Consider the following 27,570-nt stretch of genomic DNA (forward strand, 5'->3'; position numbering starts at 1 on the left):
GACAGAGGCAGAGCTTGCTCGAGAAAAGTCAGAATGGAAAGAAGGGCGAAGAACGCCAATAGGCACTGATGAATGGAGAGCAGGTGATATTTTATTTAGAAATTATAGTACCCCGATTAGGGATGCACATGTTGAAACCGAAGGATGATGGCCACAACGATGAGAGGTATCGAGAGGGACTTCTACTGGTGGACAGTTTAGAATACAAGTCGATCAGATCAGATGCTGATGCAGGAGTAGCAGAGGAGCATATCCCAATACACCGGACATACATTCAATTGTGGCGCGCGATATGAAAGAAGACAAAGACGCAGCACAATACATACAGGAGATGTGGAGGGCTGAGTGTAGTGGAAAGGAGAATGCATTTTCCTTCATTTTCGCAAGTGCAGTAGCCTGCTGAGCTAACCATATTTGCATATTAGGGCCTTAGATGGCTGCATTAACAGCTAAGACTAATAGCTTATTCAAACTATGTGCTAAATGCTGAAACACACTTTTATAGATGAAATGTGTTGTGATAGTAGCTCCTACATTAGTAGCATAAGGAGCTACATTGAAGGTGCAGGCCTCAAAGGAAAGGAAGGTTGCATTGTGCATAGAAAGGCAGGATAGAGGCCTAGGTTTAATAGCTAATAGAGACCTGTATTTGAGTGTTTGAAGCATTAGGACACTAGCTAGTGAAGCACAGGGCTGGTAAAGCTTGCTCACTAGGGGTTAATTGCGATGCATATTATTTCAGCTCCTCTCTTCGCCACAGTGGCTCTGCCATGCTTGGTAAGCAGGCCCTCTTTCGCCTGAGAAGGCATGGTACGGCCTTGCACACACTGATAAGAAACATTCCTGCGCTTTCGCAGATGGAGGCTCCAAGTTGGGAGGGGAAGAGAGGGGAGCGCGTTTGAAACTTACTGAGCTGGTTTTTTTTCCATCAGTGGACATGTTTTTTGCACTGAGAACATTCTGGAACAGTGCATCATGCTGAATGACAGCGCGAAGGCATAACTATGAATGCACACATGACCCAGATGGGAGATTCATCCGCGGACTCGCTTCAAGCAAGTGCCCAGAGCATGGTGATGCCCTATGCAGCTCCCTGTGGCGCTGTCATCTACAGCGCTGGCTGAGCAAGCAGTTTGTTGTAGATGACCTGGGTCCCCAGCGCTAATAATAACATCCAAGGGACGTAAGACTGTGTTTCTCTAATAATGTGTGATATCTTTAACTTGAATTCACTCATTTCTCAAATTGTTGCTATTTTTACTGTTCTGTTATATTATGCTTTATGTCTAATAAATGCTAAATTTATGCTGAAGGTGTGATTTCTCTAGTGATGAGTTCATTGTTTGGCACGATTGGACCTGTATATGGGTGAAATAGGGTAATTTATGGTAATAAGGGCTGGTCCCAGGGAAAAAATACCCTTTCCAAGACACTGAGACAACGGAAACATGGGACAAGACTATAGCAAAATTCTATCATATATTAAAGAAAGGACTTCCAAAGGAGGTGCAGAAGGATGTGAGCTAGGTAGTGGGGATCAAGGCTAAGGGATGAGCAGAGATTCAGGCAATGATAGTACATCATTGCAGGCAAAGGCAGGAGAAAGAGAAGTGGTGGAAAACGCGCAGATGGCTGAAGCGAATTTAGTACAGAAGAAATTAGCGAAGTTGAGCATAGATGGAGTGGTGATTACTGGCCCGCCTGTAGGGCAGGTAGAACTGAGAATGGCACCGGTGGAAACAAGAAAGGTACCCGAGTGGACAGGAGGGTATGAAGGCTTTCCAGACAACACAGGTCACCAGGGTAGTTACCAAAGAGGGAGAAGGGGATTCCAAGGAGGGTGAGGAGGTAGAGGAGGGGAATTTGGAAGGATGAAGAAGAAGAGATTTGGTGGATCAGGAGCGTGTTGATCAGGTGGGAGAATGGGCCATTTTGCGGGAGAGTGTAGGCAAGCATCTGCTTATGATCCTTGTGCATATTCCAGAGGAACAGCGGCCCCGGTCACATATCAACAGCAGTATGGAATTATGCCTGTAAGTGCCCCGTATGGGCCCGTGCAGGTGCCCCAGTTGGGACAACAACCCCAGTATCAACATCAGGCACCAGTGCCACAACAGATGCAACCGCTAAGGCCAATAGCATACCAGTATTTGTGCAGCAATAGCAAAAACATCCAGCAGTATGGGACAAATATCCTTTGCCACACGGCACAGTAACACCTTATACAGGGGCGAGTGTGGGGGTGGTAACCTCTTCGTATTCCCAGTGTCGAGCACATACCCAGATTAGGACAGCCCACAGAGAGCTCTGGTCGTGCCCATTCCTATCAGTCACTGCTGACCCAGAAGAGGATAATTTGTTTTCTTGATTAACACATATGTTACAAATTCATGCATAAAGGAAGGGTGCTTCCCCTTATCAGGAAAGGTAATGAACAGGCAAGGGTTCTCGTGGGCAATGAATGTGGCTCCATTTACAGAAGACTTACCCATCAAGGTAGGTAACTAAGAGGCAGAGATTTGTTAAGCAAGCTAAATATGCCCATTTCGTTCTCTGAGGAAAGGGGTAATGTGTTCTACACCAGGTATTTGTTACGCTAGGGTTCTGGCGATAACACAAGCATTGTACAGTGATGGTGCCACAAGAGGAATACCTTTGCACCCAGATTTATGTATGGATTGACCATGTTGTTGAGTTGGGTGCCAGGCATCAGAAACAAAGCATGGACAGTGCCCTCAGAATTTTTGTTTAGGCCAGCAGTGCCCAAGAGCATGCTCCGGGTACGTCAGGAATATTGTCCGATTCGAGAAAAAGCAACATTCCAGGGACCCATCACTGTCGTCTTTGACACTCCATTTGCAGTTTGTGTGAAGGAGTTGTGGTACTGGGTCCACTTTTCTGATGTTCGGAAAGCACCCAGCACCATTCCTCCTTCTTGCCACGCCAGATTAAACAAGGTACTAAGTAATATTAAAGTATACTTTGCAGCATGCGTTTTTATGATCCTACAATTGGCCAATTCTTACAATATGATGAAAAGTGTGTTTTTATTATGCATGTTCTCCTATTCTTTCCATACTTCTGCATATTCACCACTACAAGTGTTGTGTAATGTATATGCAATGTTTTATAAGTTGTTTTCTTTTTATAGTAGGTATAGTATTTTTCTGTGGTTATTTTATATGGTTAAGGCATATAAAGGAGGGCTATTGAAATGACACAAATGTATCTTTGGGGATAACATGCACCAGGAGGGAAACCGAGGCAAGCAAAGAATATAATCACTATGAAGGGGTAATACTGGACACTGTGACAGATGTGCCCCACCCTGAATTGCATAACATGTGGTATAATCACATGTGTGAAGTGGGGAGGTAGAGGTCAAATGAGAGCTGCCATGTATGCTCTTTGATATCTCATGCAACAGGTGCACGCATGTTGTTTATACTCCATGAAATGCTGCCTCTTATAGCCAGTTTTTGGTACACTTGGCTTTGTGTAGAGTACAAAGTCTTTTCCAAGGGCTCATGGTCACAGCAGTAATAATGGAAAGAGATGATGAAGAATGGGCGCAGAAGAAAGAACAAGCACATTGTAAATTAAGACTGTTTCTGGAGATGAAGGAGCATTGTTTTCTGACGATAGATGGGTGGCAGGAGTAGTGAGCTGTGCAGCGGGGGGCTTACTGGGGTTTTCGGAAGACGTAGTGGCACACGTCAATCAGAACTGTGGTAACACATGGGGAAATGACATGCCAAAATTAACATGGATTGAGTTAAGTGAGACACCAGCAAAGGTACAGAGGCCAGCAGAGTATTCCTTTTGCTTTTGAGGAAATAGCACTATACCTTAGGAAAAAACATTTTTGTAATAAAATGCTTTTCATCCCTGACCTGACGGAAGGCACAGCAATGCAAATGGATGTCTGGTTCTGGTATTTCCTGATGCCCATCTAACTGTTATAAATGTGCTGCACCAGAACCAACTAAGCCCCCATCCGACAACGTACCTGTCGCTCACTAAGACTTAATTGTCAGAGAAGATCGAATGATCTGCCTAAAGATTCCTCTGATAAATTCAGGGCAAGGCCAGATCAGTACAAAGTATTCACTAAAACTGAAACTTCATCTCCCTCCTGGTGACAGGTATCCAGACTGCAGCCAATGCCAAGTGGCTGCAGATCACCGGGTGGGAGATAACTAAACTGGTGAACCAAATGGAGCAGGGTCTTAAATCTATAAAGACTGAATTACAGACAATCAGGTTTATGACTCTCTAGACCAGATTGGTTCTGGATTTGCTCATGGCTATGGAGGCGGCGTGTGCAAGAAATTGGTCTGTCTTGCTGCACATATATTTCCCAAATGATGCAGACAGTGGGTCTTTGACCGATGCAATAGGGGCCCTTCATAATTTGAGGCTTTCCATTGAAAAAGAAGCCGGAGTAAATGCTGATGACTTGTTCGATACAATGTCCTCATGGGCACCTTTGTGGTTAGAAATAGCCGTAAAATTGTTGTCTCCCATTGTGGATTTTCTGCTCGTACTTTTATGTTTATATCAGATGATCCAGAGATGTTGTACAGAGACCCTGACGAAGAGTGCAATGAAGATGGTGTCAATAACAGCGGGTAGAACTCCTCCTCTCACAAAACACAAGTACACCCAGACTGAGAGTTGGGACAGGGTTGCAAAACCAAGAATGGTGAAAATAGAGCAGGCTTTTGGACCCCTAAGTACCTTGACCATGCCCAGCCCTACGAATAAGGGGTGTATAGGCCACGTTCACTCACAAAAAAGGGGCAAATGCTCCCAAAAAAAATAGGGAGTCAAAATACTCCCAACTAAATATAAGAAACAGACACTTAGGATATTGTGCCCCTGCTTTCACCCAAACAGCTCCATGGATATGTGTGGATCAGCAGTGCATGTAGAACCAGAGGAGGAAACTCCCATTATTACTGCTGATTTGAAGAGTAAACATTATATTTTAATTTACATGAATAACCAGGTGCAAAGAAATAATTATTACAAAAACGTTTCCAGTTTTAAAAAAAGTACTCTCTTCTAAATGATTCCCATTCGGAAATGGACTTGCATTTTTACCCCCAAAAAATATTTGTACTCCCAACTTTAAAATATATGGAGTAAATTACTCCCACTTCAACATCTTATCTGAAGCACTAGCCATGCCCCCACCAGACCCAGTGAACTATGTAGAGCACTGAGATTATCTAGCAGGAGATGGAGGGTGTTCGGGGGCAGAGTTTACGTCATGTGTGTAGGGCTTGAATACCCAAGGATGATGACTATAGAGGGAAGGAGGCATCAGGGTTAGTTAATGAAGTATTAACTAAAGGAAAGAATGTTGGGATGCACGTACAGCGTCCCAGCCAGGCAAAAAGGCTCAGGTTGAGAAACACCTATTAGAATGTACCACCATGTGAGCAGGACGAGTTTCACATGGCAGGAGGCACATGTATTGTTTTTAGTTAGTTTTGACAAATATTAGATACTCACATGCCTGCAGGCTTTGGCGCATTATAAACAAATAAACATAAACATAAACAAACACATATACCAACACAGAAAAAACAACAAAAGTGTGAATGTTATGGATAGGGCAGTATTACAGGCCCTTTGTTTAGTTGTATCTGAAGTTATGTTTTTAGTGAGGTGTGCGAAAAAGTGCTGACACAGGTGGATGATGGCGTCAGAAAGGTACTGCGGTAGCAGCAAGGTCAGTGTATTAGCATGGCAGATTTGACGCCATACTGGATGTTAACGCCTAGTACACAATGAACAGAAGAGAATGCCAGCCCTGATGTGGAGCTACGTCTCCATTTATTTAAGTCCCAAAAACAAATCCCCTTTTCCGTTCCCCAGGAGAAAAGCCAAGATCGGAGGCTCCCGTGGTGCACAGATAACCGCTAACTCTATCCAGCTGCAGGGCCTGAAAGTGGTGGCAAAGGAATGTTAGCTGCTGGAAGAGCTGGTAAGGATGCACCCTTTGAAGGACAAATTCATGAGAATAGAGCATGAGGGTTTGTGATGCCAAAAGGCCAGGCTACGATTGTGTGCACTACTGCCCCCATCCAAGGAGCGGTGCTCCCATTTGAATTACAAGTAGGCGCACACCTGAAGCAAAGAAATCCCTGAAATTCAGACACAAGAGTGGTGCCCTGAGCATGTCATTACTGGGCCACTGGGGTTTAAAGGAGATAAGGGGAGCCGTATTTGGAACATCCTGTGATTTGGGATAGGCGGAATTGAGGTGATGCAAATAAATTTAGTATACAGTCAGCGGTGCAGCTTGTATAGGCTGTGGCGTCTGTTATAGTGAGAAGGCCTATTGTCATTGTAAAGTAGATTTGGCCTCGCCAATTTACATTGATCTGGATCTGAGGGGTGCTCATCAAGTGACTGTCATGATTTATTAATTTTTCAATATGTTCGAACAACCAATCGCGTATCTGGATTCAATAGTGACGATGTAGTGGGCCACGTGTCTAGGGAAATGAGTATAGACAAGTTGTGGCTAATCGGTCCAGGGACTATAGGGCAGCAGTATTCAAACTGTGTGACGAGGCCCCGTGGGGGGCCGCGGCTGCATCCCTGGGAGGCCGTGAGAGCCCAGCAGGAAATGTTAAAAAAAAAAAAAAGAGGTGGCTCACATAGTCGGGCTGAAACATGACACTGGACCTCATTACAAGTTTGGCGGTAAGGTATCAATGGTGTCGGTAGCGCTACCGGCACTGTTGTGAGTGTACCGCCATACTACGAGCTGTGCTGGCGGGTGTCTGTCAGCCTGCCAGGTCTGACCTGCCGGGCAGAGCGGCACCCGTGAACACACCATGCCTGTAGCACTGCCACCATCATTAATGGTGCCAGTGCTACAGGCATCCCTATTCCAATTGAGCCCTATGGGGCTCAAATGGGAATGTGGAATAATTTTTTCCGGCGCCCTTGAATGGGCAATTACCGGGTCCGCCAGGGTTGTAATACCGGGGTAATCGCCCATTCAAGGGCACCGGAAAAAAAAACAACTCCGGCGGTAGCCGTGCCTGTATTTCGTGGGTAGGCACGGCTACCGCCAGGGTCGTAATAAGGCCCACTGTCTCAGGCACCAATGAAAAAGTGGCCCGCAGTTGTAAATGGATATTCATTCACAGACTGTTTGAATAGTACCCAATGGGGTGCTTTGTGTTAAAATGTAAGTACATTGTGATATTTATAGAATATTCAGCAACAATGGTCAATATAACTAACTGCATAGTGAAGTAACTCATCAAACTGTCCACACTGGCCAAAAAGGTGGCCCATATTGACTGTATTTTTGGTACAGGCATTGCCCTATAGGCCAATCTGAGCCTGGCAGCTCATCCATAATGGCGAGGGGGCGCCCACCCAGTGGCCCCCTCACCCATTATGGAGGAGCTAAGGAGCCAGCCTGGTGAAACAATGAGCACTCCCTCAGCTGCTTTTTCCAGCTGAGCTAGTGCTCCTGGGCTGGCTGAACTGTCAAAGGGAAACCCTATTTCCCTTTGACAGTTCAGTTCATCCCCCAGCCGCACATGCTCACTGAGCCATGCAAGGCTGGGGCGTTTTGCTTCGCCAGCACTGCATAGCTCATTGGAAACTGCATGTCTGTATGTGCGAGGGGGAGCTCCTGCGCCTCCTCGCACATACGGACAGAGCAGCCTGGAACAGGGCGTTTCAGCACCCACTTGCAGGCCAATGCAGAAGGTATGTTTATGTTCATTTATTTTATTGAAACATGTGTATGGATGCGTGAATGCTTGTGTTGTGTGAGTGTATGGTGATGGATGCTCATGTGAATGATAGAGTAAACGCTGTATGAATGTGTGTGTGTGTATGTGTGTTCGTTTGTTTTGGTCCGTTGAGCTGATTTTGGCAAGTGGTGGATAGAGGGGGGAAGGAGGGTTGTACAACAAAGGCATTTTAAAAATGCCTAAATGCCTTTGTTGCACAATCCCCCTACCCACCTGCCAAAATCAGCTCTCCTTCTGGGGTGCTGTGGAACCCAGGGGACAGGGATGGTATTTTTATTACTGGATTTCTATCATAGATGTCCAGTCAAAAATACCATGCTTTCCCCCTTGTGACCTCAGCACCTTGCATACACACATAACCATGTTGATTGTGTTAGGCCTAGTGGGGCCCAGGGGACAGGGATGGTATATTTTTGCTGCACATCTATCATGGATGTCCAGTAAAACATGTCATGCCTGCCCCCTGAGCCCCCCAGCAGCAATTACAAACGGTTTGGATTTTTACCCATTTTTTAAAAAGAATGCTCTACAATGCAACATTTTAACCCATTATTTTATAATGATATGTCATGGGGGAAACCCCCCGAACCCGTCTTGATTGGTTCGGACTCCTTCACTGCGCTCGGTTGCTGTGGCATTTTTGGGGGAAATAGTTATGCCCCTCCACTTAAAATATTCACCAGCCGCCACTGGCTCTCGGACTGTGTTGGGAACTGGATGGGGGAGCACAGGGACTGTGGTGGGAGCACGATGGGCAGAAACCATGGGTTAGGGGTGAGAGCAGGGTGGGGAGATCCCAGGGTGTGTGATGGTGTGGGGACAGCCCAGGGACTGGGTAGGAGTGGGATGAGGGAGCCCAGCCACTGTGATGGGAGCAGGTGGGGGAGCCCAGGGACTATACTGGGAGTAGGGTGCAGTGACGGTGCACAATACATACTGTACATTTGGCATTTTTTTGGGAGCCCGGCCTCCCCAAATTTTGCTATGGGGGGTCCAGACCAAAGAATGTTGAAGACCACTGGCCTAGTGGATTTACAATGTGGGGCAACTTCTTTGATTGGCATGCTCGTCAGATTCTCATATACAAAACAATCCAGTGTTCTCGTGTATGGATATCACACATTTCGCAGCTATCGCTATAAAATAAAAATAACACCAACACAGAGGGGCGGGGCGAGGGGGTCCCCGAACAATTTATTGTTTGCTCAGGGGGGCCTTGGCATAAAAAGTTTGAAGACCACTGCTATAGGAGGTATTAACATTTCCTATAGGTGGTAGCCAATGAGGGTAGTGGGATAACATTGTAACCTATGTATGCAGATTGTGTGCTTTTCCACTTTATAACCTGTATCTTCTTGGGAAGTGATAAGTTCTGTGTCCGTTCGGTTCTACGGGACCGTCTGAGAACTTTTTCGTATGAAATAACCTTGTTTTCCCTTGCACAGAGGTTCAGTGATTATATGGCCTTTTGTATTATTTTTATTGTTCATCTTTTGGGTTGGCTTGTTCTTTACATTACATATGGCTGTTTGTCTGTCGAGGTACATGTATAATGTCCTATTGTGCTGGTGGCCTATGTGTGCTCATCTATGCATGTAGATGACACACCTTACATCAATTGGGGTGGAGGGGCATTGGCCTACAGGGTGCCCTTGCAATCATTCACAGTGTGTGCAGCATCATTCATTGTGTGTTTGTCTATGCGCTGACATCACCCCTGCAGTTGACACTATGGCGATGGCGCTAGGCCATGTACTGCCCTATGACTATGCCTTGGCAGGGCATGGCTTCTTGGATTAGACAGGGGGCCTTGCTTGGTATGTCTAATTGTGTGTCTGCTTCCATGCATGCCAGATATTCCTGTGGAGTCACCTAAGGTCACTTTGTGGACTGCGGGAAGTTGGTCATGGGCCATGGCCTATACATTATATTCTTGTTGTTGCATTATGGGACTTGTAGTTTGCTCACAATTCTCATTCCGTTCTCCCTATGTGTCATTGTACCACGTCATTGTCAGATTGCCTATTTACTCACAAGTCAGGTATGCTGTCCTCTATGTGCTTGTGTAAGCTGATAGGGTGCTGTTCCTCAGTATCATGGCATCATGTGTGGCGCCTGGAAATTGGGCGCAACAGTGGCTGATGGTGAGGTCGGCGTCACATGTCATCTGAATGTTCATGGAATTAAACTGTTTCTTGTTCCGCCATGCTTGCTTCACTGCCTGTGTGGCTCCTAATGCCACATGTGCGCAATCCAGTGACCCTATGATGTTGGGGAACCGGGCAATGGCATTGAAACCTGCTTTGGCTGCGTGCACCTGCGCCTGGGTGGTAGGCATGGAGATGTGCTGATGGGCATGCCTCATGAGTGCATCCAAAACTTGCTCCATGTCATGCAGCATCCCAACAGTGTAATGGAATCTGCTTGTGCAACCGAAGTGTAGGACAGACACCAGCTCTACTTGGTGGGGGTGAGCAGTACTGATGGCGCTCTGCATATCAGCTTCAATCAGGGTCAACCGATCTGTGATGGTGCGCCGGTCCAAGCGATAGAGTGTCTCTAATTGGTTGCCTGTCAGTGTCCAAGGGGATGGGCAGACATTTGGTATGGGGGGCCTCCGCAGCACATGTCTCCTGCGCCTTTGTGGTGCCTGCCTCCTTCCCTGCTGAGGCCTTCCATGCTGCTATAGCGCAATGAATAGTAGCAGGTTGCGGATACCCTAGTTCACTTCTGCTTGTGGCTGCATGTTGCTTGGATGTGTGTTTGAGTCAGGTGTGGGCTGTGTACTCCTCCTGAGTGGATTGGGTGCACCTGTGACTTGATATCCATCACCTGTATGCAATTATCTCCACCTTTTGGATGGAGGTAACTGCACTGTATTTTTGGCTGAATTACCATTTTAGCTGTATTTCCACTTGTAATACGATTATAATACATTTTTTGTTTCTGGTGCTAATTCCGCCAGATTTCTACAGTTATTCGTTCTGTGGTAATATTGGCGGAACTAATTCCAATTTTCTGGGAAGTATAATTGAGCAGTGTGGTAAAAGTGGCAGTAATTCCTTTACTGCCACTGTATCCACTTACGGACAAACTCGTAATGAGGCCCTATATAAAGGTATTTACTCCTGATATTTCTGCATAGGTAACTATTAGCAGTGACAACTATACAGGACTTCAGTTTACCTCCTGCCTTACTCATGGGCCCTCTTTCTGCTTCTTCCTGTGAGGCTAAGAACCTTGGTGTCATCTTTGACTCCACTCTCTACTTCTCTCCTCACATCTCCGACGTCGCTAAGAAGTCAAACTATCAGCTGCACCTCCTCAGATGCATTCTTCCTTTTCTCACTTTCCCCCAGAAGCTCAATGTCTCCAGAGCTCTGGTCCTCTCTAGGCTGGTCTATTGCAACAGCCTCTTTCTAAATCTTCCTGCCTCTACTCTTCGACCTTTGCAACTTATCCAGAACAGGACTGCAAGACTTGTCCTTGGCCTCACCCTTAGGATTGTATCCCTCCAGCTCTGAAACCTCTTCACTGGCTCCCCGTGTCTGCAAGGATTAAGTTCAAGACCCTCTGCATCGTCCACAAGGCTTTCTGGGGCCTGGGACGCTCTACCTCCAACTTTTTCTTCCAAAACATCTTCCTTCTCGAACTCTACGCTCATCTACCTCCAACTCTCTGAGGGTCAGACGCTTCTCCAAGCAGAGTTGGGGGCAGATCTATCGCTTCGGCTGCGGCCTCCCTCTGGAGCAGCCTCCCTGTCTCTCTCAAACTTGAGCAGAACCACCTCCGGTTCCGGAAGCAACTCAAGACCTTCCTTTTCACTTCCGCTTTGTCTCTTCCTCTCCCCTGCTGATGCACGTGACTGCTCTGCGCACTGGTCACATGGTCACCCTCTGAACTCGGGCCCAGGCTCCTGCATTTCCAGTTGCCCTTGCACAGCCTCCGGGCTTCCCAGCACTTAAGGGTCTGTATCTGTAACCCTACAGCTCCTTCACTCTGCACCTATGAGCCACCCCCTGGCTGCACTTGTGAGTTAACTGGACTTCACCCTTCCACTCCCCCCTGGCACTTCTCTCCTTTCTTCTTCCCTGCACTTGCGCTATCTGAATGACACAAGACCTAGTAAGATCGTTATTTTGTCCTCCCTTGTTTCCCCCTCCTTGTCTTGTTGCTCCTAGACAATTGTGTGTAGAGGTGTGTTATAAATACCACATCATATCATATCAACCTGTTTTTAATGTAACTTCCCATGATACCTTTGGGAATTGAAGAATCATTCTATAATATAATGTTCTGTAATATCACTAATGTCACTATTTATTTACATAAGGGGTGGCCCGCACATATTTTGCAGGTCGGGCAGGCCGTACATAGAAGGCTTGACATTGGGTTTTGTTAGGATTTTTGGCAACTTGATAGTTTGATTGTCTAAGATATGGGTGCACAACATACGGCCCGCGGGCCAGTTGCGGCCCGCCATGCCGTTTTGTCCGGCCCACGAGGCACAATGACTTTCCTAATAGAGGGCGGCCTGCAAGCGGCATCGGCCGCCCTCCATTAGGAAAGTCTTTGTTGTCATTCGGGCCGGACAAAACACTGGCCCTCATTGGTTCAGTGCACACGAACCACGCAGCTCCTACGAGCTACGTAGTGCGTGTGTGCTGCACCAATGGAGTGCCAGCACTACGGCTGGTGTGGCCAGTAAGGCTTGATGCCGGAAGGCATTTCAGCCTTGCTTGCCACGCCAGCCGTAGTGCCAGAAGCCTCGCCAGCGTTCCAGCACGTCTGGATAAGTACATGGGGGGGAGGGGGCCTGTCTCGGGTCCATCCTGACTGTGTTTTTTGTTTTTGTATGTATGTTGAGATGCGGAGGTGGGGGTGTGTCAGGTGTGTTTGTATTTGTATGTTTGCAGTGTATGTTGAGATGCGGGGATGGGGGATGTGTCGGGTCTGCTTGAATGTGTTTGTGTGCAAGTGCAGTGTGTGTTGAGATGCGGAGGGGGTGTGTGTGTCGGGTCTGCCTGAATGTGTTTGTGTGCAAGTTCAGTGTATGTTGAGATGTGGGGGTGGGGTGTGTGTCGAGTCTGCTTGAATGTGTTTGTGTGCAAGTGCAGTGTGTGTTGAGATGTGGAGGGGGTGTGTGTGTCGGGTCTGCCTGAATGTGTTTGTGTGCAATTAAGTGCAGTGTGTATTGCGATGCGGAGGGGGTGATGGGGTCGGGACTGCCTGAATGTGTTTGTGTGCAAGTTCAGTGTATGTTGAGATGCGGGGGTGAGGTGTGTGTCGGGTCTGCTTGAATGTGTTGGTGTGCAAGTGCAGTGTGTGTTGAGATGCGGGAGTGGGGTGTGTGTCGAGTCTGCCTGAATGTGTTTGTGTGCAAGTGAAGTGTATGTTATGCTGGGGGGGAGGTTGGAGGGGTTGGGTCTGCCTGAATGTTTGTTGTTGTTGTGTGCACGTTCAGTGTATGTTGAGATGTGGGGGTGGGGGGTCCGGGTCTATATGGGTGCTGCATGGTGTATACTTGTGAGTTTGTATGGTGAGTTGGGGGTGGGGTCTGTATGGGTGCATCGTGTATGCTTGTGGGTTTGTGTGCTGAGTTGGGGGTGGGGGGTTCGGGTCTGTATGGGTGCATGGTGTATGCTTGTGGGTTTGTGTGGTGAGTTGGGGGTGGGGGGTTCGGGTCTGTATGGGTGCATGGTGCATGCTTGGTGGCATGGGGCATAGTGTTTGCTTGAGGGGTGGGTGTCCTGGGGCATAGTGTTTGCATGAGGGGTGGGTGTCATGGGGCATAATGTTTGGACGGGGAGTGGGGGCTGTGGGGCATAGTGTTTGCTTGAGGGGTGGGTGTCTTGGGGCATAGTGTTTGCATGAGGGGTGGGTGTCATGGGGCATAGTGTTTGGTTGGGAAGTGGGGGCCATGGGACATAGTGTTTGCATGAGGGGTGGGTGTCTTGGGGCCTAGTGTTTGCATGAGGGGTGGGGGCCATGGGGCATAGTGTTTAGTTGGGGAGTGGGGGCCATGGGACATAGTGTTTGCACGAGGGGTGGGTGTCTTGGGGCATAGTGTTTGGTTGGGGAGTGGGGCCATGGGGCAAAGTGTTTGCATGAGGGGTGGGGTGTCATGGGGCATAGTGTTTGCTTGGGGGGGGGTCCTTGGGGCATAGTGTTTGCATGAGGGGGTGTCATGGGGCATACTGTTTGGTTGGGGAGTGGGGGCCATGGGGTATAGTGTTTGCTTGAGGGGTGGGGGCCTTGGGGCATAGTGTTTGCATGAGGGGTGGGAGCCATGGGGCATAGTGTTTGCTTGAGGGGTGGGGGCTATGGGGCATAGTGTTTAATAAAAATTAGGGGTTGAAAAAGCCTCCTGCCACGCCACGCCTACCGCCCCACCCTGTAGTGATGTCTCTTACTAGTCACACCGGACACACAGACCAGCTGTGGAGACTTAAGTTGTTTCCAGGCAAGGCTTTATTTTACATATGTACAATCTGTACATTGCTCCAGTTACTCTTGTTATAGTTACATCACGCGTAGACCTTGACATAGACATGGGAAGGTATAACCATCACTAACAAAGGAGCTGACCCACCGGCCATCCATTCAACCCAGCTCAGGCCCCCAACTGACACTCACAGAACATTCACACACAGATCCACCCAACATTCTCCTGAGCTGCATTCATGCACCAACATTCTACAGCAAGCATAAAGGCCAGTGGCAAGACAATACAACATTACAACACACCCACATTTACTTTTCGGCCCACTATAGCCATCATATAGGGTACTTTCGGCCCTCTGTCAAAATCAGTTGTGCACCCCTGGTCTAAGGTATGAAAATATGTTTCCACCCTAATATACACGAAAAAGAACGAGTGATTCTGAAACTAAAGTCTCTGGCAGCCTCTGTGCCTGGTTTGCATTCTACTTCCTCATTACAACGCTGTTGACATAACCCGGGTACAATTCTTATTGGTCGAAAGAAAAATCAACTGTCATTGAGCCAGGTTCGCATTAGAGACGGGTGGCGAGGGAGAGCATTTTGATTGGTTGCTTACAGGAGCCTACCTCTGAGTGACAGCCCTTTTAGCCAGCGGGAAGGCGCCTAGAATTGGAGCGCGTGCTATACCCTTGGGAGAGCGCAGTTTCGGGAGGCATATCAAGAAAGACGTATCATGGCGGCGGGAGCGCGAGCGTGGGGGCGGCTGGGGGCTGTGTCCGGCGCGCTGGCGGTCAGTGCCGCGGCATACGGGGCACACGGTAAGGGACTGGAGACTTATGAGGCACGATCGTATCGGACATTGCTTCTAGGACCATCCTCCTTTCACAGAGTCCTTCTTCTATATCTACCATGCGTGGAGTTGCCCAGGTGCCCAGAAGCCCCTGCGCGTCACAGCACACGCCCCAGCCTGCCAAAGCGTAACGCGGGTCAGCTGACCTGCTGTACACACGGGCCGTGGGTGACCTGGGCTGGGTGACTACAGTCGGGGAGGGTGCATGGAAGTCTGCACTATTTTCATCTATGGGGCCCACACCGTTGCAATATTTTAGAGAGGAGTTTGGAATTAGCCAGGCTGGAAGGAAAATTAGAATAATATATGTCATGCTAAGGAGTCGATGCTTTCGAAACGTAATTGTTATTAATGCCAAGTAATAAATGGCATGCAAATAATATAACACAAATAATACACTCGATTACGAAAAAAATGGCAGAACGGTATGAACATTGGATAACTCCTTGTACACTACAGAATAATGAATCATTAATAATTATTAATGAATTTCAAAGGGAATGCCAAGTAATTGTATTGCAGAGAATGAACAAGGATGTTAGATAAAATGTATGGGGAGCATAAATGACTCCCCTTAGTGCTTCCACCAACCCATGATTCTTTAATCCTCCAAGTGGCTGCCAACATAACCTTCCTTTGTCCCCTCTTTCCTCCATGAAGCAGTACTGTGTGTGTCTTACAAATACAAAAAAATGTCTTCTCCCCACGCGACCCCATTCGTCCCAAAATGATCCTCTCCTGGGGTGATTCGTTTTCATATAATGATCAAATGCATAATGTGAATTGAAATCATTGCTTACTTTCCCTGGAACTAATGATCTGTAAATGGAAAGCCCTGTAGTGGTAATGTGTCCAATTGAAACTGGATTTTATGGTCATATTCCCTCATTGTGACTAATTATTATTCGTTTAAATGTCTTGCCCGTGTGGATAAATGCCACCCCACATGTTTCACACCCTGCCCCAAGATTATTTTTCTGATTCTCACTGAAATGGACCTGCGCTGACCCAACTTAATTTTCGTTGACCTTACGATGTGCACACAATACCTGTATCCTCCTTGGTCCCCACCAAACTTGATGCCTCTGCTTTGGAAGGATCTGGCTTTCTTTTAAGTATCTCAATAATAACCACTATGGCCTCTTTTGTGATGCCTAATGTCTGTATGCAACCCCTTCTGTGACGGATAACCATCCGTGAGGGTTTAAAAACCTTAGTGTTTTCGATTTGTATTAAAGAAAATTATGTCATTCTGTTTCAGAAACTGAGTTCTCATAAAGAGACACCCCCTTTCATAAAGCACCATGCCAAAAGCTTAGCACATTCAGTTGCCTTTGCTCTGCCCATCTCCTGATGTCTACAGTACCTCTCGCGGTGGCAACAGTGTAGTTTAAAATGTCACTTGTTCATTCCTGACAGCTGCTGGAATACAAAGTTCCAACAGGCAGCAAGGCGTAAAATAAGCAGTGTCTCATAGCAATTTGCTGCGCAATTCTGTAGGTTTATTAATATAATAGAAACTTGTGTAGCAAAGCTAGCTATTTAGGTTACAATGTACAATGACGGCACAGCTGACCCTGCAATCCTCTCTTACCACTGGGGCTCCTGTCACCCTCTTTTCTTTGTTCGCTACAAGTTCAAAGGTGCTAATGAAGAGAGAGTGTAGCAGTTATAATCTCATCCACTCTTATTACCAAAGACTTGTGTGGAAGTGCTAGGGCAGAATTTCCTTTTCAAATAATTGCTAACCAGAAGTAATTGGGATGATACTTTAGTAAGCAAACTATATCCTGTGCGGCAAAGACCAGTAAGACAGTTGTGCAATTCCATTCCTAAACCTGTCCATTTTTACATAATGCATAATTACAGTATTGATAATGTGAAACACTGCATCACCTCCATGCTTTACAGGAAAGTGTTGTTTAACTGCTTTTGGAATATTAGCTTGCATCACATCTACACAGAAATGAAGATTAGCATGCGTCACATCTAGACAGAATTGTGAATATTAGCTTGCGTCACATCCAGACAGAACTGTGAAGATTACCTGTGTCTCATCTAGACAGAACTGTGACGATTAGCTTGCGTCACATCTAGACAGATTTGTGAATATTAGCTTGCGTCCCATCCAGACAGAATTGTGAATATTAGCTTGCGTCACATCTAGACAGAACTGTGAAGATTAACCTGCGTCACATCTAGACAGAATTGTGAATATTAGCTTGCGTCACATCTAGGCAGAACTATGAAGATTAACCTGTGTTACATGCATTCAGACATAAATGTGAAGATTAGCCTGCATCACATCTTGACAGATTTGTGAATATCAGCTTGCGTTGCATCTAGATAGAATTGCGGATTTCATTTTGCGTCCCATCTAGATAGTGAGCCCACTAACCAACCCCACTAAACTAAGTCACTGCTCTGTGTACACCTCACCAACTCTGAACTAAACACAACCATACCTTTAAAGCACAACAAACCACGCACACTTCACTACTCCGCAACAACAAACCACACATAGCCTCGCACAACAGCACATGAAGGCTACCAAACGAAAAACACACCTAAGCTTAGCGAACGGTGTAAACCGAATTGAAGCTGCCAACAGCACACCAGAGCTCTCTTGCTTGAAAACTAAGTTATACCTTGGTCAGGTATGGCTTTTTATACTTCTGCACCTCTGATACAAAACATATTAATTGTGCACCCTAGTCAGCCTGGTGACATGTCAATCTGTAAAAAACAAGCCATGCCCATGTATGGTATTTGTGGCTACTAGGGTCACAGAAGTGCACAACCACAGAATTTGACATATGGTGGTGTCTATTTGGTGAGCATTGCTAAGCTATGACAGGGCAATGTATATTAGCTGTCTGACTTAGATGTCTTTACAACAGCCATGTGCATGTGAGGTAATGGCCAGAAAGCTACCATTTAAATGGCAGCGCTTTCCTCCCAGGCACAGGAACCCTCCACATGAGTTCCCCACTCACTCCCATACCCTTTAATCAGTGCTTCAAAGCAGCACTAACCAAGAGACACATAACGGTGCTGACCACCGGCGGTCCTTAGAAGTCTGCAGACATGGGAGGGGGTGCAACTGGAGAAATCAGAGGAGTCAGGTAGGCTGAGAGAAGGGTTCCACCATCTTGTTTTCTGCTAAGGCTCTCTACAACCTTCGGTTCTCAACATTTCCTGCGGACGATGTCAGAAGGCAAAGAATACTTTTTACAACAGCCTGTATTGGGTCCATTAATACAAGCTAGTTCAGGACCTATCACCTGTGGCATCATGCCTTTTGTAAGGTGGTTAACCCATCTGTGACAAATCTCTTGGTGTCGTCACTTCTCCCTGGGAGGAGAACCCTTCCCATGGTGTCAGAATTGGGATATTAACCAGGTTGACACAAACAAGGGTAATCTCAAGTTTATAAAGGTATGATCATAATAGTGAAAGAATTACAAGGAAAGTGAGTGCACTGCAAGGTCTCTACCCCCGGCCGCATAGTCCGAGTTAAGAAATTAGTGGCCAAACAATTACATATCCCAATAGAAAACCAACAACTCTTATACAAGGGGCAGATCCTAGTGTAGGGACAAAAACGAACAGACTATTCCATAGAATCTGAGTCTAAAATCGGTCTGGTACTTAAAGACCCAAACTCTCATCAGTCTATTAGGTATAAAACCCAGCCTAAAGAAGCCCACAACTACCTTTCTAAAAAAAGGAATTGAAACCCATCCCCCTTTCAAAACACCAGAAATCACAGAGACAATTGCTTCTCTTTGTCTCGAGGGTGAAGAGCCAGAGGCCACACCAGTGTTTTCTTTCACAGAACGTACTGACCCAATGGCGAATATGAATCCTATCTTGGACCGACTGGCCACACATCAAATTGAGGCAGAACGGAGACACTAGAGGGTCTACAACAACTTATGAGAAACCAACATATACCCATTCTTCCCCACTGGGCTTTATAGTCCTATCAGGAAGACGAAGATATAAGAAATATTTTCCTACATTTTGAAAGGTTGGCAAATCAGCTCCATTGGGATGAGGAAATTAAAGCCTGCTATCTAGCACCCTTATTGGGAGGGGAACTTTAGGTCGCCTACCAAGCTTTAAATCTCTTGGGTACTACATCGATCCAGAAAATAAAGTGAGTGGGTCAAACAGAAATGTAGGCACTCCAGACATGATCCCAACGAAACCCCACTGGAAATTGGGGCCTGTATCCAGAATGCAATCTCTCACTGGCTTGGGAAAAAAACCTTAGAAGAAATCATGGAAGCACTCTCCGTAGAACTAGTAAATGGCTTACCGCCATATTTACAACATCCAGTATTACAGTTGGTGAATCTCACTCTGAAACCAGCCATTGAAACCGTGCAAGCTGATTTAGAGGCCATCAGACAATAAAGAGCCATGCAGAGAAGATGAGCCTGTAAAGAAAAGGGAAATCATGGAATGATTCCTGTTAAAGATAACAAATCTACCCTTGATTAGATAAAAAAAGAACTCATATCGAAGACCTCTGAAATAGAAGGGAAGAAAGAAAACCTCCCATTCCTCTAGAGAAAAAACTTAGTATTAGGGCAGATGAAAGGAAAGATTCCTTCCATCGAGTCCCCTATGGTTTTCCTGTGGGGCCAGGGGTCATATGGCCAAACCCTACCCAAAGAATCAACCCAAGCAGGAACCAATGGGGATTGGTTGGCTAGACATGGAAGAATGGGAGGTAGAACATAATTACGAGGAAATAGAGCCTGAAGAAGTCAATCATTATTATTGTAGCACTAACTCCCTTAAAAGCCATGAACCAGCTCGGGTCAATTGCAACATGGTGTCCGCACTGACTCCATTAAAATCCATGAACCAGCCGGGTCAATTGCAACATGGTGTCTGCACTGATACAATCAGGTAGTCGGCAATCTGATGTCCAAGCTGATTTATTGTGGATCGATGAAATCAGATAAGACCTATGAAGATTACCTGTGTACATGTAGATCTGGAGGTATACCCTTGAATAACCATAACCTTGAAAATATGGGGAAGAACAACTATCAATTCAGCCATAATATCCGGTTTACCTGAGGAAACTATTGTAGGGAGTGACTTTCCCAGGTTTTGCCAATTGTTGACTGAAGTCCTCCAGGGCCCCACTAAACATTCCCCTTTTGTTACTTGGGAAGAGGAGGGACTTTCCGAATGCAGTTCCTGCCTGGAAGTGGAACAAAGGTACTAGGAAAAACCCATCAAACATTCCACTAGAGCCAAAACCAATGGGGGATCCTTTGACTTTACAGGAAAGGTATGTGACAAATCCCTTGGTGTAGTCATTCTCCCCGGGAGGTGAACCCTTCTCATGGGGCCAGGGAGGTGAGGTCACCACCTTATAGTCCGCCTGGGGCTGGTCCTCAGTAGGAGGATGCCATGCGGCAGGACCCCCTCGCGGGAAAAGGGAAGACTATCAGGCGAGAATGCGGTATGTAAACCGCCATGCATTGCTCACCCAACAACGTGGATAGAGTCCAGGCACCCCCACCATCTATGTCTCCTCTTTCATCTGTTAGTTACATCATGCATAGTAACCCTGTCTATCAGACAGACAATACTGTGACAAGCGTGAAGAAAGAGTGAGAGTAGATGGCTCCAGAAGTACTGACAGAAAGAAGAGCAAGGCAATGAAGAGCCCTACCAGAACCAAGACAAACATACCAGCTATCTGAGATTCAAAACATGGTTGCCATAAATACCAATGAAGAACTCTCCTCATAGTCAGTCCTGCCCCCAAGGAGCGTCGAGCCGGGGAGCGAAGCCATGCAGGGAGGACGCGCTGAAGACCTGGATGGCGTCCGAGAAGGCTGAACAGGGCTCACCTGAAGGCTGGGAAACCCGACTTCCAGTGGCAGGAAGGAAGCCATCCCAGTGGTCCACTAGAGACCTAAAGTTTTGTGAGAAACCAGCGTGGCGGAGCCACTGAGAGCAGAACGTGAGAGCCGAGGGGAAGCCAGAGAAATTGCCGGTGTGGCTGAGTACCCGGACTCTCGCGGACCAAGTTAGAAGGTACGCAGAGGGAGACTGGGTAGGCACTGGGAAACCCTAGAGGCTGTGATCGGAAGGAAGTGCAGAGCCATCTTCCTCTTCTCATTGGGACCAAATAGAGAAACAAAACATACTGGGTAAGAGCGCACCCCAAAGAAACCAGAAGAGAGTTAAGGGTATGGGACCCAAAGATTAAGAGGGTTGAAGAATTGTACATGCAAGACAATACCTGGCTGGATAGTGAACATGGCCTGAGAAAGAGACATTTTAATCCTAAGAAAGGGGTCTGGGACCCACATAACCAGGAGAGAAGACCAAGGGGGAGAGAGATATCCTTTGGCAAAAGTCAAGAGAAGACCAGAGGAGGAAAGATATATTTCGGATATCATTGCGGCTGCTGGAAGAGACTTGGGGAATGGAGAAATTTTCCCCATCTTGGTGGAACATGAATGAGCTGCCTGGAAAGGCCTGGGGAAGGGAGACCGCCCCCAGGCCCATCTGAGTGGAACTATATAGAAAGGCCTAGTGACGGCCAGGGGAAGGAGGATATTCCCCTATCCTTTACAAACTGCCTAAAACCATCCAGAAGGATGGAGCCACCCTTCTGGAGTTAGGGCGAAACCTGTTATATAGTTTTTCGTTTGAAGCGTAAGGGACAGAAATAGTTTCGGGGACATAGGACAGTGGACTATTTTCTTTTGACTGACATTCTGACATCATCCTTAGTTTTGTTTGAGGCGGGGAAACCACTCTTAGTTCTTAGGACAGGTAGGGTTCTTCCTTATTTTTCTATTAAATAAAAATGTATTCCAACAAGCAGGCCACCGTTGTGTCCCGAATCTACTTCAGCACCCTTACACCACTTCTTACTTGATTCATCTTTGGACTCGCATAATAAATATTTGCTGGACCTCTGTTGGGAATGCAGCCTATTCCAAAGTACTCGGCCATAGAAGTGAAGACAGAAGACATCCAAGACAGGCAAGCTCTGCTGCCTAACCAGCCCCAGAGAACTATGGGGGTGACGCTGCTGTTGGATCAAGCTGCTTCTTTTGGCTGGGCACTGGAACCAGGATCCTGCTGACTAGATGTGATCAACCCCTGTAGGTGCCGGAGAACTTCCTGGACTGGGAGTGTGGCACAAAGGATTCACCTTGTTCCTGAATACACTGGATTGGGCCTCCCAGCAACCCTGAAGTCCAGACACTGCAGGAATCCTGGTTCCCTCGAGGCAACTTTGAGCTAGTTCAACCACGCTACACACACTGTATGCTGTTACGAGACAGTGTGCTGCTTTTGGTCTCTATACATCTTCAAACCACTTGCATTCCTTTCCAACCATCCAGCCACTGGCTCAACCCATGGAGGAGGACTTTCTCTTCTTGACCCGATCGCTGGATCGAATTCGTGGATGCAACTGATCGAACTCCAACTGTGCTGGCTGCTGGAAGCTTTCTGCTCAACCTGTCTCCAACGCTGACTAGACCCAACGAGATCCAGCACATTAAACCAACTTGCTATTGGGACCACACAACTCTAATATCTCAACACCGGCTCAGTTGTAGTGAGAAGTGCCTAGAAGCCCGACTCAATGCCATGAGGCACCCAAGAAAATAACTTACGGTATTTTGCAGAGTCCCTGTCCCCCTGGTCTGCTGTAAGGGACGGCAGTGACTTTTAGGCTCCCTCCCCTCCTTTTGCACATATTCCTGAACACTGACATTGTTTCTGAAATCTTTTTGCCTGAATACCCCTGCCTATCAACCCAGATTGCCCTTTCTCGTCAAGTCTGCATTACCTGGGATTCTCTTACAGGGTTCAGACTTTGTTGTTTTCGGTCAGTTGGTTGCATTGATTGTTTTTATTAAAATTATTATTTTTCTAGAGCGTTAATAGGGCATTCTTTTATTTTGGTTCCATTGTACTAACACTGTTGTGCTTCAACTGTTATCCGCTCAGAGCCCTCTCGCAGTTATAGCCTAGCTGTGCTACAGCAGGGTTCTAAATTGAGGGGAGCTGGGAGCTATTTAGCTCCTGGTCCTAGCATAGGAAAGCCTGGCTAGCTCAAAACCAACAGCTACCAGGAGCTACCTTTTGCTCCTAAGGCCAACTGGTTCCTTCCAAACGTGTAAATGTGCCATTAACTTTGAGCATTTGAGAATGTTACTAAAAAAGAATTCGAACACATCTTTTACACATTTAAGCACAATGGTTCATACAAAATGGCCAAAAAGTTGAAGGAGCATCTCTGGTAGCTCCCGTTTCCCCTGCGGTAGATGCTGCCTACAGGATGATGCCTGACACCCAAGAGCTGGTTTTAGCTCCTGCCCAATGAATCTCAATTTTTAACCCTGCACCAGAAAGTGGTGAAGGCCGTATACCTTTCAGGCTGTACCTGATTTTCCTTTATGATTGGGGTCACTGCTGGTTTAGTAATAGTGCCGGGCTGAGTAGGTGCTTTAGCCACTGCTCAAGCTGAGCAGTAGTCCTTTTGTCACACCTCATATATGGATATTTTATTGCTTGTGGGGATGCAGCCCCTTTTTTAAATTTGTTTTGTATTTATTCCCGCTGCCCCACACTACATTACAGAAGAAACCAACAAGAAACGTCGACTGGACAATTTGCTGTAAAGTAGCAGATGGCAGGGACATAATTCAATGACATCCAATTCTACTTTGTAGCTTGACGCTGGTTGCAGTGCTCAGAAACCAGAGCATTCACCTTGCTTGGCGAAGGCCCATTTGGCCGGATGCTTCAAAGTTTCCTGGCTTGGCCCATGCTTATTTAGGGCTAAATCGCTTCTTCATTGGACACAGTTCTATACTCCCCTTTGACATGGGCTGTCCTTCCGTTCCTACCCTCAAGCATGCAGGTCACCATAAAGCTGACTGGACAGTCTTCTCAGAGCCCTCCCCTAGCTTAAAGCAATTTTGTGTAGGGGGCATGGTTGTTCAGTCCCACTCTAGACTGCTGGGGACATGTTAGTGTGTCCTTGCCTGGTATGTTGACTATCATCTTGATGCCAGCCCACTGAAATGTGACTTTCGTGGCACATTGTCCAGCAGCCTGGCATTTTATTTCCCCTTCGGATACACCTGGCTGCACACAAGAAATACTAAGTGCACTAAGTAGCCTTGGCATCACTTGTAATATTACTGTATTTGTTTTTTGTGCCACAGGAATTCTGGTAGATTAACCAACAGTTACCAGGAGCTACTCTTGGCTCCCGGGACACATGTGCCTTAAAAACACATATGTGACATTCCCTTTGAGTGTTTTAGACTGCAAATAGAGGCATTAGGACATATCTAGTCCACATTTAAATATAATGGCTGCTAAATAATGGGCAAAATGTTAGCGGGCATCTCCTGTTAGATTTGCAGGGCGCTCTGTACTCACTGCTGGTTCCATACCGATAACTCATGCCAATTGCCTGGGTAATTCCGGACAACCAGGAACGAGCCGGTTCTATTTGTAAGTTGTATTTTATTTATTTGTAGAGCGCTCCCGGCCCTGACGCAGCTGGGCACATATCTTACAGCTCTTAAAGCTCTTAAGGCAGTACAGTTACACATGATTATACAATTCAGTTACAAATTAAATTAGTTACAACATGAATAGGCAGGACAACGGTGCTAGGTCATGTGCAGCCGCTTTAATGACTGGAGCGGGGCAGGCGTCGCCTTGACAATTTGATGGTTTTAGCTTCCTAATAATGTTTACCAGTTCCCAGGTGTCTAAAGGTGAGAAGCTGAATGGTTTTGTACAGGAGAACGAGATGTCCACCAACGGGCCCATAGGTCAGTGCTCACACTCTAGTACTTGTAAGACAAGATGGCTCCACCATGTGAGGGATGAGGGTGCAGAATTCACTTACTCCAACACGACTCAATAATGAGGACTCAGTAGTTTGGCAAAGGGAAGTCTGTTTAATGACAAGTACATCAAACAGGGAAGCAGTTGGGAATCAGCATCGTTGCGACCACCTGTCTCGCTCCGACTTCCTCAAACTTCAGTCGAATAGCAATGGTTATAGGCAAAACTCGGACGTCTAACTCTCCAAATTAGTCATGCAATATAATTGGTTAAGAAAGGTAACTTAATTATAGGTGCTATATCTGTATATGGTAACAGAGCATGCGGTACGGATAACTCTTATCGGATGGGCGTCTATGCCCCTCCCTCTACATCACATGTGATAGACGTCACTACAAGTACGACGTCCTATTGGTTCTAGTATCTATAGGACCTTAGATTACATGGTCCATTGATCCCCATTTTAATTAGCAGCATGGACACCCAAGTGCCTGGTGTCCCAAGATTCACCCTGCCTCCCTTCCATCAATCAGTATCTTAGGGCTGTGTGTCAATTAGTTGGCTGGTTATGGCCTCGAAACGGTAGCCTCTTATCTGGAGAAGTTATGGCACCCTTGGATCTGGGTGACATCAGACGTTGGTAATTCTTCGCACCTGACTGGTCACGTGTCTGTTCACCGTGTATTCTGCTTCAGTTCCAAGCTTTTCGTGCATTTGTTTCTTCTTTAGCCTCGCCACCTGCATGGGCCCCCCTTATCTTGACCTTCATGGGGCAGTATGGTATGCTCTGAAGTTTGAGTCTTGTTATCTGACGCTCTCCTCTGGATAACCTTGATTTCCTAGGCATGAGCCGCTCTTTGTTGAGTTTCGATTCCGCTCCTTCTTTTGACTTTGGCTGGGTTATGAAACTTGGCCTGTTAGGCCTCTGGCAGCCTGGGCACATTTCTGCTTTACAAAATGGAGTCGCACTTGTATAATGTGCTTCTTGAGGTAGATATATAGTTGGTGCATGCCGCTTCTATTATTCTACTAAGCATAGCAAGCAGTATCGTTTTCTTAGCTTCTTGAGTTCCAAGCCTATTTACACGCGTTAACTGGTCGGTTACTTCCATCTTGTCTTGTAGCAACGTTTCCTTACGCTTTAACATCGTCTCTTTCCTGTGTCCATTCCATCTATTGTCATAACTGCTCGCACGAAGTGCTATCTTCAATAGCCGTTTTTCTTCATTCGCGAGTCTGTTCAGGCTCTTATGTCATTTCCACTGGCCTTCCATTAAGGCTCTTTGGGTCTCTTCATGGACCGTCTGTAGGTACTCCTTGTTTCGTACCAGCGGCTGGTGTGGCTGTCTGATAGGGTACCGTGCTGCCCAGGGTTGTCTGATTATGGGCGCTTCAACAGGTACGGATCTTCTGATGTACACTGGGCAGAGTCCCAGCGCGTCCCTCTGTTGGTTCATTTGCTCCTCATACGTCACGTACCTTGGCGAGTACTTTCCTGGTACCTCGAAATGGGAGGCAAGGGTGCAGGCCATGTCTGGGACCTCCTCTACACTCCCCCTCTGGTCTGGTCAGTCCATATTTTTATCACACCTTTCAAATTCCCTGCTGTTTTCACATGTTCGTCTTCTTCCATGTCATTAGCTGACTGTGTCCATTTGGGCTGCAGTAGATCCATTTTCCTTCATACCTTCTTCGTTTCTTAGGATATGTGAACTTTGTTCCTTCTGGCGCAAATTTGCTGGCCTTATCAAAGTCTCTTATTTCTTCATCAGTCAGGTCTCTGGGTTTCCATCCTGGTTCGACATCAACCATTATTTTCATCCCTATGGCTTTCTTTGCAGTTCTGACACTGTGTAATGATTATCTTGATAACACAGAATCCTAGCAGTACCATTGCTAGTAAAGCTCCCAGAACCTTGAATATATCTGCCATCCATTGTGGAACCCATGAGAACAGGGCTCCAAACCAGCTGTCATCGTCCACTTCATCACTTTCATCGATCATCTGGTTTTTCAAGTTTGTTAACATACTTATGGCCTCTGTTAGGGTTCCGTTTTCTTCATCCTGCAATGGTACAAATGTGCAACACGATTCTCTGATTTTTGCACAAACACCTCCATCCATTGCTGTGATCATGTCAAGCACATATCTATTTTGGAAGGTCATCAGTCTGATTGCTCTCAGTTCTTCTTTGATCGCGTTAAATCCTTTTATAGTGGTATTGATGGTCTGTAATAACTCCCATCTGGTTATCTGCAACCATTTAGCATTCACTCCAATTTGGATGTGTGGCAAGAGCATCGCGGTGAACACTTTTGAGGTGAGGCTGAACAGCCTGTGTTCGTATGGGATTGCATGGAATTCCTCTTCTGATTTGGCAGAGAAGTAATTTTCTCTCGTCATCCTGGATATCAGTTCCACAGATCTCATTTTCCTCAGGTGAGCATCTGCCTTTGGGAACCGGTCCAAATTCAGGTTATTCTTAGGGATCACCAGCGCGGGAACGTGGATGTTCACCAGTGTGCATATGCCTCCCCAGTTCTTCGGTAGCCTTATGTATGCCTTGGATCCACACGCCCAGTAATGGTCCATAATGACTGTGGTTCCTTGCGCCA

General features: G+C 46.6%; 1 protein-coding gene across 1 annotated transcript in view; it reads left to right on the forward strand.

Annotated features, from left to right (window-relative positions):
• Positions 1 to 14,899: 14,899 nt before the first annotated feature.
• The window catches only part of TMEM256 (transmembrane protein 256), a 51,047-nt gene continuing 38,376 nt past the window's right edge, over positions 14,900 to 27,570 (forward strand). The window contains exon 1 of the mRNA XM_069644437.1: positions 14,900 to 15,055. Coding sequence (XP_069500538.1) covers positions 14,971 to 15,055 — 85 coding nt within the window. The 5' untranslated portion in view covers positions 14,900 to 14,970. The remainder of the gene's footprint in view (positions 15,056 to 27,570) is intronic.

This window comes from Ambystoma mexicanum, chromosome 1p (genome assembly GCF_040938575.1).
Source record: "Ambystoma mexicanum isolate Mex_15411 chromosome 1p, UKY_AmexF1_1, whole genome shotgun sequence".
In the NCBI taxonomy this organism is placed as follows: domain Eukaryota; kingdom Metazoa; phylum Chordata; class Amphibia; order Caudata; family Ambystomatidae; genus Ambystoma; species Ambystoma mexicanum.